Source organism: Strongylocentrotus purpuratus, unplaced genomic scaffold (genome assembly GCF_000002235.5).
Source record: "Strongylocentrotus purpuratus isolate Spur 01 unplaced genomic scaffold, Spur_5.0 spur5_scaffold_6, whole genome shotgun sequence".
Taxonomy (NCBI): domain Eukaryota; kingdom Metazoa; phylum Echinodermata; class Echinoidea; order Camarodonta; family Strongylocentrotidae; genus Strongylocentrotus; species Strongylocentrotus purpuratus.
In genome coordinates, this window is record NW_022145612.1 from 25,983,991 (window position 1) to 25,996,356 (window position 12,366).

At 35.5% G+C, this 12,366-nt stretch overlaps 1 protein-coding gene across 1 annotated transcript; it reads right to left on the minus strand.

The window, feature by feature from the left end:
- Positions 1 to 815: 815 nt before the first annotated feature.
- On the minus strand, positions 816 to 12,304 carry LOC762737 (nuclear-interacting partner of ALK). The gene is made up of 9 exons (XM_030972067.1): positions 12,177 to 12,304; positions 9,690 to 9,846; positions 9,045 to 9,195; positions 8,283 to 8,366; positions 7,547 to 7,671; positions 6,627 to 6,751; positions 6,211 to 6,352; positions 4,701 to 4,913; positions 816 to 4,003 (listed from the first exon to the last, which is right to left on the minus strand). The coding sequence occupies exons 1-9, from the start codon at positions 12,275 to 12,277 to the stop codon at positions 3,923 to 3,925; spliced, it is 1,179 nt and encodes a 392-aa protein (XP_030827927.1). The 5' UTR covers positions 12,278 to 12,304; the 3' UTR covers positions 816 to 3,922.
- Between the last annotated feature and the right edge of the window lie 62 nt (positions 12,305 to 12,366).

Consider the following 12,366-nt stretch of genomic DNA (forward strand, 5'->3'; position numbering starts at 1 on the left):
CATCATTTTTTAACTGTAAATGGTGGAGGATAGATGATAGAAATAGGGTATTAAAAAAATATTTCTAGGCTGAGAAATTCTTGAAATATCTTTTGTTAATATGCATTATAGGTGAATATAACTTGCTTAATAAATTACATGGTAGGCCTACCCTTGCTTTATTCATCGTATTCCAGTGTGATGCATTAGAGACATGCAACAATTATGAGGCGTTGCGATAAAGTTGCAATCAATTGTACATCCCCAAAATCAAGCGTACCGGTAAGTCTTGCGATTAATTGAAATTGCAAATTTGCAATTTATTGCAACTCATCTTTCTTGCAACGCTCCATTAGTAAGAGAGAGAGGAAGAGAGACAAAATCCTAGGAAATTTGGGAGACTAGTGGGGTATTGCAAGAAAGTTGAGTTGCAATCGATTGCAAATATCAGTTGCAGATTTTGCAACTTGCAATCAATCGCAACTTTCTTGCAACGCACATTGGTCTCTCCCTTATTAGCACTCGGAAGTGCATGATGCCTGCCAATTCCCTTTTCAAATTCTTACTACACATGAACATTTTGACTACTTGTTTCTACTCAAAGTCACGTGTCTTTCAGTTACATCTTGTTTCCCCAACTCATGTTATCATCTAGATGAAATTTTGTCATTTTTGAAAATTCAATATTTACACGACTAACAAACTTTGTTTTAAATGTATCTCAAGGATGTCTTATCTTTGAGAAGTCACAAATATTACTGTTTCATCAGGCAACACATCAATTTGAAAGATTGGAGAAGGCAAAGCAAAAACAATATAATAAAAAGCAATAGATATTGAAGTATGAGTATCCTTTTAGTTTTATTTTGGTACAGTTTTGGTACACATTTATATACAAAGAAGTTAAGGAAATACATTATTTATCGAAGTTTGGACTGTTGATAAATGTTGTGAAAGTGTAATGAATCTCTTATTTTCAGAGTCCATTTACTACATACTCTGAAATGTTATCTCATATTACATTGTATAAGATTGTGGGACGCATGTACATCATGGCCCTTCAATGAGGCCTCACATCTGTGTTAAAAAATCAAATAATAAATTGACGGCAAGAGACTAGATGCATCAGTCAAAGCCCTTTCCACACTTAAAAAGAAATGAATCAGAATATCTTGTGTTATTTATTGAATTATTTTACCTTTGACATCCTGATGCATGCATACAATGTAGCCAATCAGAAAAACCCGACTCTGAGCGTGTGCATCATTCGGATGAAGCTAAAGTAAACAATGGGCAACATTCCGTCGAAATTTGCTATAAGAACCCTTTTATATGAATTATTCATGTCATCTGTCAACAGAATGAATATTCATGATCTCATAAGTGCAGAACGTCAAGTGGCTGGAGTAAGTCTCTTCACATCAGTCACAGACTTGTTTAAAGGCTAATACAGCCAGTGAATGCTAAAATATAGATATATGATATTACAAAGTACTCCAAGTTTAGAGAAAACTTGAAACTGAAAAAAAGGATAGTAGAATTTTAATTGTATTTCAAATCTTAATTTCTTTTAATTTGGCTATCTTGAACATTTGAAAGGAATTTGCCGAGGTAAAATAACAATTTTTTAAAAAACAGAGACTTTTACAAGATGAAACTTTATGAATTGTTCAAAATCAATGTTGTATCAATTGCAACTCAATAGTCATGCAAGAAACTTTTGCAACTCTGAATTGCCTAAAGTTTCATGCACATACAAGTTTGGGGCTGAACACCATTTTTTACTGTCTGAAACAAACCCTCTTCCATATTGGATAGTGTATTCAGTTCATTTAGTTTCTCACCTTTACATAGGAACAAAATCTATACAAAGGAATGTGAAGAATACTTCATGTTCGGTTGCATGTTATCATATAAGGTGCAAATGGAATGATTACAACAGCATCTCCAATATGCCTCCACCTATTTTCAATTGATCAATGACCCTGTGACCTTCCACATCTGACCTCATTAACCAGAACTACATGTTCTTCCAGTTACTCTCGACATACTCACACATACTTGAGCCAACTTTAGTAATATTGCCTCCAGGTTCCCCAAATTAATGTAGTAAACAATGAATTTTCTCTTGATCTTGAACTCTTTTACGAAGCTGTGATTTTTTCCATTTTGACCTTTAAAACTGCCACTCAATGGTTTTCAAGTTACTATGGCAACACTACTGTATTATTATATATAAAATGAACAGCTGATCAGAGAGTCGGGTGAAAAACTACAGCACTGCAGTTTATACAGAGGGATTAAAAAGATCATTAAGCCTTTTCGATTCTAATAACTAAAAAAGTCACCACTCGTGTCAGATTGAAGTTTTATTTCATATCCTCTTTTCAACAATTCAAGACAACAAATTTTTAGTATCACTAACTATGGCTATGCAAATTGCATACTATTGATGCAAACAATGGCTGCAATGAAGAAAGTGTGAATACATGTTACCCATAGTGCATAAAATGTTGTCACTTTTGCACAACAGAACAATAAATCATAAATAACCTCATAGCATTTCAGCTGATGGAATAATCCCTATTGAATACCCTTTTTCGTATTAGCTTCTTTCATGCAACATGTTATAGCCTTGTTGGTAGTGAACTGCAGAGGGCTTTACATATTGCAGGTTTGGTACCTATTTGCTTAATTTTTTTCATTCAGTCAAAGCTCCCATTCAAATCATTATATCTTTCAGCTCTGTTTAAATGACAAACAACTTACATCAGTAATTCAACCGTTCCTACAATTGTATTTGAAACACACATTTCCACACATATACAATATCGTATGTAAACATTGTTGTTGTGAAATACTTAGAAAACTTTAATATTCATGGTAATTTGGAATATCACCGTGTGATTCAGGAGGTTGGGTTTCACTACGATATTAAAATGAATCGACTTTAATTACCGGTACCATGATCTCAAATCAAATTCGCCTTGTAAAACACATATCAAACGAGTATGCACTTACAGCTGCAATTTTCGGAAAACAAATAAATATTTTGGTATTGCAGATCAATCCTTGATCATGACCTGCTATGAACTGGAATACCAACAACAAAAACATGTCAATATCTTGCATACATGTGTCTTAGAGCCATCATGAAAATGGAATTATTTAGGAACAGGTGTATAATCACACTGTATTTTTCAAATCCATTTTCTAATCATTCCACATAGTGGTGGTTATTTTACCCGACTGGTAAGAAAGCATAAGTGCTCGTTAATACGCAACCAGAGGACCGACGACGGCTTTAGGTCCTCTCCGAGGGGGGACTGGTCCACTTAATGATCAATTACCAGCAATTGTGGAGCTCCAGGAATGTCAAGTCTAACAGACATAAGCACTATGCAAGAACCAACTATTACTATTATAATTTCTTCAGCCCATACAGATGAATCAGAATAGAACAAAATTTTACGTCTCAAAACATATAGAAGGCATGAACATAATATGGAAAGGAAAGGAACGTTTGCAAGGCACTTCTCTTCATCTAAAACTGGATGAAATAGTCAGTTTCACAGCAGCAAATTACATTAATATCTCTTATCAGCATACCAGTTTAATAATCAATCTACTTGACTTACTGCATTTTCGAAATGACAAAACCTCCAAGGACTTGAAAGTTTGTACACTCTAATCTCAGCTTACTGAAGGCAACATGTAAGAATTCAGTTGATATAAAAACAGTCTTTTGAAAATAAGTGATTAAAAAAAAAACACTCCTTGCATCCCTTTTAAGAAAACCAATGTGACTTCATAAATCTTGTTTCCAACCAGCATGCATGATTCTCAAAAGTACTTTTATGAACTATGCCCATGTACAATCCATCCACTTCAAGAGGTTAAAATGACTGAAATAAAAAGTCAGTAAACATCTACATCAGTGCAATCAAGTCTTCTGAGCAGCACTTCGACTCTGCCAGAAATTTGTTATTCTCCTCACTGCTTTCCATGCTTGGCTGGGTGGTGTCTGAAAAAGCAAAAATTGAAAATGATACAAAAATTACTCATTGACAATAATGGCAGCCACAAACTAATCAACTAGTGTAGCCTCTAAATGTTGAAAAGGGGGAAGGAACACTCCCTAACATTTGGCAGTCACAAAATAATGAAATATAGGAGCTTTCAAATTCAGCTCTGCTTTCGAATCATCTGTATAGAATGCTGAACTTTCAATTTTTTTCACAACATAAATTAATGGTTTATAGCTTTCCTAAATGGTTTTATTCAATTAATTTGGAAAGAAACACAGACATGACAAATCTTGATATCTGGCAACAGCCTGAAAACTGTTACCCCTGTTGAAAGATTATATGAAAGATATTTGTTGAAGGCACAACTTCTACAAACATGAATAGGTCAAAGAACCTTTGTCGAGTCCAGTATCTGAACTTTCAGGTGTTTAAATAGTTGTTAGGTGTTAGGTGTAAGGTGTTAAGTGTTATAGGGTAAAATTTTTTATTATGTCATAAGAGACCAGCACCACATAAGACTTTATTATTCTTTATTGCCGGTTTCCTCATTCGTATATTTAATTGTATTTTGTATTTATCTTTTGTTATGTTATTTGTATGTTCTTTAATCATCTGTAAATATCAATGTTATAATTATATATGTTTTTATATGACAAATGGAATAAAATGAAATGAAATGAAAAATGAACTTACCACTTGTTTGTTGGTTAGAGGCCCTTGTTTGTTAGGACTTGATCTTTCATGTAACAAGACCTGAAGCCCATGCCATGCTGGTCTGACGGGTGTGTTATTGTCTTGGTTCTTATCTTGCGGTAATGACCGGACTGTGTATGTGACAGATGCTGGCTTGGTCCATGGACACCAACTCCTGTGCTCTTCTATAGGATTGAAAAGTCCCTTGTCAACCTGAGATATGAGAAATAAATAAAAGATATTTTGAGTTATATCCACAAAAAGGCTGGGTTATTTGATCATCTCACAGGAGGAGGGCATTAAACACTATAAAGTCTATACATATTTATAGAATTTTAATATGGAAAGCCCAGTGGAACCTCAGTATAGAGAGCTCTGATATGATGAGATATCATAACAAGGTGATTATGCTAGTCCCAGCTCTTTATATTATTTTGGGTTTTTGTACCATGAAATAACAAGATTCCTGATATTATATATCCACTGCTATGAGAGATCTGGCCGCTTCTATAAGCCCAAAGGGACAACCCAGGCGCGCCAAGGAGTCATGGCAGGATGCAACGTCCCCAAGAGCCAGTATAGAAAACAGCCAGACCTCCAAAATTAAAGAAGTCAATATGTCTTTTATATACCAATTTGACCAAAAAAAAAACTACCAGGAATTTTAACTTTATCCTTTTCTTGAGTAAAGATTGATTAAAAACATCACAAAATATCTGAGACACTGTCTGTTAATCTTCGCTGGAAAGATGACTGAATGTTACAATTATTTGGGAATCGCAGACAAAAAGCACAATTTATTTATGCGGCCTGTTACCTGGGGTAACGGGCATCTTTAAAAAGACTATTGACCGGTAGGCTGGCTTGCGAACATCTTTTAAAAACTATTGAACATTAGGCGGGCGTGGCTTAAATCACCACACTAATTTCGACCAATCAGATGGCTATATTTCTAAAGAAAGTTTCCACTGTATCTTGAAGTGATAATGGAATTATTACTCATTGATTACTCACACATTCCTGTACCACTGTAGTATGTACAGCACATGATGGAATAATCCGTCTTTTGGCTACGACAGAATGATAAATTTTTGCATCAAAATATGTGTGCGACTAAAGGCTGTACATTAACAAAATCTTGTGGTAGCAATTTTTCAAATGAATATAACAAATGAGGCAGATTCTAACCCAATGCCCCCTCCCTCCCCCACCACTGGTCTTTTTAGGTAAAATTCGCCTGAAAGAGTTGTAGCTCAAATATACTGATCTCTCACAAAACAGGACCCTAGAAATGAGAGTCTCACAGATGTAAAATAAACTTCACTGACAGCGAGAACAATAGACATGAAATTGCATGATTTAGCATATCAAACACTTTTTTCAATTACTATTTCCTATAATTCCTTGCATCTATTGCATGCGTCTCGTTATGCCTGCAGAATGATCAAGTTTTAATGAAACTAAAAACCTCTTCAAAATTGAAACCCATGCCAGCCTTTGTAACACCTACCTTTAGTCTTTTTGCTGTGGGTTCCGATTCGTCTTCATTCGTTGTCTTTGCATTCTGTTCAAAAGGTGTAAAGTTCCAGAGACCAACATTCCGCCTACAGAACTCACATGACATTGTTGGGCTTTGGGAGACTTCAGGAGAACTAAAGTGGATCAATATCAGATAAGCAAATTATGACTGGGTACCTGGTAGTTTTAATTTTGACAGGCATCAATGTAAATATACTTGGTTCCAGAAACATTAGGCATACGATTATTATAGTCTTACTTGATTTCACATTTCCATCTGTATATGAAGTAAATAAAACAAAGCAACAATTATTTTCTTAGATTAAATTTTCAACATTATGACCACTAAATCAACATATTAGGTTGTCATTTTTTTTTCTTTTTTTCTATGTGCTCTTAAGTACTAACCTCCTGGACCAGCCACTCAGAGCCATGAAACAGACCAACTCTATCCTTTCTTTGTAGTCGGAGGTTGGCTCTTCTCCTAAAACTCCTGTCACAAGCCTAGATAACACATCTTCATTCTCCTGAACCTTGAAATTAAAAAAAAAAAAAATCAATATCACAAAACGAGTGGTAAAAAGGTCTCCCGCTTTTTCTACTGGTGGTTTATCTTTTGGTCAGTCACCTAACAAAGAAAGATGAAAGCTAAAGAAGTCATTAAATTGACTAAATTGACCTAAACTCATAGACAAAGGTAATACAAATTGTTGGTACAGGTCATATATCCGGTGAAATGTCTAGATAACCTAAGACCAAATCGATAGCACTTTTGTCTTCAATTATATTTGGAAGCTATAAGAAGACAAATAGGAAGTCGACACAAGCTGTCTGTCAAGAAAAATCAAGTTTTCCACTTCATAAACATCGTTCTCCATTGGTAACCTTTGGAAAGTTGTTGTTACTTTGAGATTCAACATGAAAGAATCTTATCTGTAATTGTACATTAAGACATTGATTGAATCAGTTTTAATTAAAAAAAGAAAATAATTGGAGATGGATAAATCTAGACATATCCTATAAAAACAAAACCCCACATGTGCGATTAATTAAATATGCAGGCTCTCGTGGCTCAATTTTAGTGGTTGTTATTAAGCTTCGTACATCTATTAAACAACAACAACATGACATGAGAGAGAAAGAGAGAAAGAGAGAGAGAGAGAGAGGGGGGCGGGGGAGGGGTGAGGGTGAGAGGGAGGGGGGAGGGGCTTTGGCTTTAATAATCAAGGTGGATTAGTTTAAAATGCAATAGTTTATCTTTCTAAATAGCTTTGCTAAATAAAGATAATTAAGGAGTCGAGAATATTTTGTCTCTCTAGTCAACAAACCTGTTGAAGACATGACAAGTCAACAGCTGGAATAGAGGTTCCAAAACATCTGATAGATGCCACTCTGTGAAGAAAGTCATCCACTGCTTTCTGGGTGTTCACTAGATTCACTTCAAGAAATGATGCTGAAACATTGAAACAAAAAGTAAAATCAATACACACAGTCAGAAACCAAATGATTTATAGGATGGTGATGAATTGGTGATTCATGACTAATCAGGATTGTGATTAAAATAGTGATTATTACATTTATGTTCAAAATTCAAAAAGAATCATCACTGATTCCTAATAATTTAAAGGCACTATTTAACCTGTATACTGCAGAATTCCCTCATTCCCATTAGCTTACTACAGGGACCAAACGGTTCAATAGGAAATGGGTTAACACGTTAACATGTCAAAGTAGTTGCATGGTTTGTTAATTTGATCTGGAATATAACGGACACAAATTAAGAAAAACTAACTAAAAATCATTATGGAAAATGATCAATTTTCATTTTCAATATAAAACATAAAACAATTGTTATCAACATAACTAAAGGAATAATTTTAAAGGCATTCCATACTATTGTCACCATCCATATATTCTTACTTCCAATATTTCAAAACACCTCTTGGATTGTATCTTATCATGCCTTTCAAAAACTATGCTATAATAGCTTACTTCACATTCACTTAATAATCAAAAAGCACAAAATGATTTCTTTAAAGAGCATTATTTGAATGACAAGTTTACCTGGTGAGGGGTTGCTTTGCCAAGGACAGATCTTACTGTGACCAGCCTTCAGTGACTCTTCTAATTTCTTGCAGGCTTTCTCATCTGATAAAGGAGAGATATCAGATTTTACAATCTTCTGAAAGTGTTGTACAATCACACCTTAATACATTTTAAGAAAGATTATCTGTCTATTGATAACTTGTAAGCTACACATTGACATGAATAAAACAAAGTAAAATATAACATCATCTCATGAGATCTTCAAAGGCTATTCATTAAAAATGTATAAATAAATAACTATTCCTTCATTGCTTCTGAAATAGAATATAAATTAGTAAATTACAACATTTTGCTACAAACAAGCATAACATAAATCTTGGTATAGATTAATATGAAATTATGACTATATAGACTTACAATACACCAGCTGGAGTAATCTACATGTTCAAAGACACACAAAACAAAATTAATGACCCAGCAGTAACCTTCGAATATAACTTCCAAGTGATAAATCATCTATTTTTTTAATACAATTTACAAACATGCCTACCATGTTACTTGCCAACACAATACTGAAACCAAAATAGGCTGCAAGAATGACATGGCAGGGAATGCAGGTACATGCATGTTTGCAAACAAAGGTCATATTGAACGTACTACGTAGAATAGCATTCATCTTATTTCATGAGCAAGAGTCTCATCGTTAGACATCTTAAAGACAACCGTTGTGTCCAATATTAAATACAAATGATTTTAGAAAATGAAATAATGTGAACTTACATGAGTCTGTTTCCCACTTTGGGGGCAGACCACCATAGAGTATTTCCTTGCAGCTGACACACTTGAGAGAGTCCACATCAATGTTCTCCCAGCCATACTGAGCACAGCGAAGAGGAGATACTTCGTCTGGTTTAGCAAACCATGATGAGATCTACATGACTGTGTCAAGGATAAATGTCTTCAATACAATTTTCTCCCATGCAACATAATCAGGGAAAAAAATACATGTCGAACTCGAGGCGAAATCGCCCCGGAAGTCATAAAAGAGCCCCCCAAATTTTGCATAGAGTTCAATGCAAAAAAAATTAGAGAGTGTTATTTTCATGCAGGCAAGCTTGAATTTCCTTGAAAAGTAGCCCCAAAAATTGTTTAAATATTTCTCCCCTGAACATAATAAATATATAGAGATATCTGAGTCTACCAAGCAACTAAATTGCAGCAGAACAATTACGAATTCATTAATAATCCTACAGGAACACAACCTCTGGAATCAACCAAGTTCAAAGGATGTGAAAGAGTATGATGTCATCAATGGAAGACACTGCACAAATAATAGTGATGCTTGAAAATAGGAGGTAAAAGAACATAACACGTGTTAAGCCTTATTAAGGTTTATAAAATGAATACCATTTGTTGAAAGGATACAGAAAATGTCTCCACTCTGTTGAAGAAAAGTTCTTGATTCAATGGCTGCACAGTGCTACTTTGTTCAGTGGAGATTTCATCAACCACCACAAATCCATCTGCAAATCCATCTGCATCATCGCCTTCAGTGGGTTCACTAATCACTTCCTTGTTCTCACTATTTTTAATAAAATAAAAGTTTAAAGTAAACAAAAAGCATAACAGAATGCCATATTACAGTAGTACACAACATAATACGAATGCTTTCATGACATTGCCCCTTCTTATTTATGTGAACTTTTATCATTATATCGGCCTACTCGTACTTAAAGATCAAGCTCAAAATCATTATTCATTGTCCCTCCCACCTCAACAAAAACATACGGTGAACGTTCTTTTACACATGCCTCCTCAGTTCTATGGAATTCACTTCCAGATTCCATGAGAAATCACAATGATTTATACAAGTTTAAGGTTTCTCTTAAAACGTATTTTTTCAATGTTAAAAGTGTACACCCATGAACTCAACGTCCAACACTACATGTACTTCTTTGCTTCTAAGTGGATTTTCTAATTTGTAAAACTTTTTCTTGTAATTATTTCCTTTCTATTTAAAGCGCATAGGGACATGCTATCCTGTAATGTGTTATGCGCTATAAAAGAACAGAGTATCATTATATCATTATAGTGTAAATTCATGATCTCTGAATTCTGTAAGGCCATCTATATTCAAATGCCAGTTACAATTTGCTCTTTTAAATGTTAACACATCATACATGTACAGTTTTTAATTAGGAGAGTTGGGCTTAAGCTTCCCTTCCATATAATCTTGGGCTTTGAATTGAGGTTTTTTCCTTTCTTTAAGGATTGGAAAGTCAAAGTTGTAAAAGAAATGTTTATAATATACAGTGAAATGTGTATAGGGCACCAGACACTGCAAGCAAAGTCATGAAGGGGTAGAACAAGCAAGAAGTTTTTATAGATCTGGAAAACAATGGTAACTTCAAACGATTTGCTGTAAGGCACTAAGGGTTCTCTCATAAAATGTTCAATATTTTCATTAATTTGGGGGAAGGATTTGAAATACTTAATACTATATACCATAACAGAGGGGGTATTCGGTCACTTAGACAAATCCAATTTTAAGACTATTCCATTATTATTTTCACTTCACACTATCTTCTTGCTCCCTCAATGAGACGACTCCATCCAACAACCCCCCCCCCCCCCCTCTCTATCTCTCTCTTTTACTCCCACCCCTCCTTTCTCATGGCATGCTCTTACTAGATCTAGTCTTACCCTCTCTCTCCTCTTTTTTTCATCCCCACCCCCGTTTCTTTTGTTTAATTTTCTCTTTTTTCCCTGTTCTCTGTTCCTTTTCTTTCGACGGCCGACCGACATCATACATCTCACCGAGTTCAAACTTCTGCACTGATAGTTATTAGTAGGAATAGGAATTAGATCTAGGATCGAGCGTGTGAATACCAACACAGGTCACAGCTGACCCAACACTAGACCGAATTTTCCGTCTCTTTCGTTCGTTAGCCTCTTATTGGGGTAGGGTCGGCTCTCTCTTTAGAGACGGAAGCCGTTTATACACATGTCCTTGCTAACGCCACGGCCAGTTCTGGTCGTAGCGTTTTGCCCCCAAAATCCCCCAAAATGTCATTTTACCTCGAGCATGTTATATTGTAAATTAGGCCTAGGCTATAATAAATCAGTTCCACTTACCAACTTGACTTAAATAATCAGTTTAATAGTCCCTTTTTAGGAAATTATGGGTCAAAATCGGAATCCATGTTGAAAAAGATTTTTCAACATGGATTCCGATTTTGACCCATAATTTCCTAAAAAGGGACTATTAAACTGATTATTTCAGTCAAGTTGGTAAGTGGAACTGATTTATTATAGCCTAGGCCTAATTTACAATATAACATGCTCGAGGTAAAATGACATTTTGGGGGATTTTGGGGGCAAAACGCTACGACCAGAACTGGCCGTGGCGTTAGCAAGGACATGTGTATAAACGGCTTCCGTCTCTAAAGAGAGAGCCGACCCTACCCCAATAAGAGGCTAACGAACGAAAGAGATGGAAAATTCGGTCTAACCCAACACATATCGTATCTTTCTTGCTCTAGCGACGACCCTGGTTAGTCCCGAATCTGGCCGATTTAATCTCCACCGTACCGTACCGTACCATACCAACGCAAATATTCTTAAATTTAAACATCAATATGCAGCGCTTTACGCGCTAGGATGGCTAGGTTAGGTTTAAAAATATCGCCGTCCAGTCAGCGCTATAGACCTACAGCTCAGCCTTTCTCCCACTGCCAGCTACGGGGCGGGCCTCTACGACTACGCCTACGGGTCGGCGAAGCTCGAGTAGCTCTCTGACGGGTCATCCGCGAACATTCAGCAACATATCGGATCAGGCGTAAATTTTGTCATGATTCACATAGAAAAATCAAACTCATTTTACACTTTATGGACATTTACATATTGACCAACCTTTGTTTTTTTTCTTCACGAGAAACCCCCTTCAGAAATGAAGATAATAAAGCTTTAATCCGACGAGGTTTGCTTACTTCACAGTTGGGGACAGCCATCATTGCATTCCTACATGTATTTCGAAGTTCGCGAATTATATTTAGTGATCAACCTATCTACCTTACGCCGGCTCTAATTGGTCAATAATTTA

Bases quoted from the DNA above. Each gene is read 5' to 3' on its own strand.
- LOC762737 (XM_030972067.1), bottom strand. From the start codon at position 12,277: ATGATGGCTGTCCCCAACTGTGAAGTAAGCAAACCTCGTCGGATTAAA. The intron at 7,672-8,282 runs GTAAACTTGTCA...TCAATGTTTCAG, and splicing joins GCAAAGCAACCCCTCACCAG to CATCATTTCTTGAAGTGAAT. The intron at 6,353-6,626 runs GTTAGTACTTAA...GATCCACTTTAG, and splicing joins CTGAGTGGCTGGTCCAGGAG to TTCTCCTGAAGTCTCCCAAA.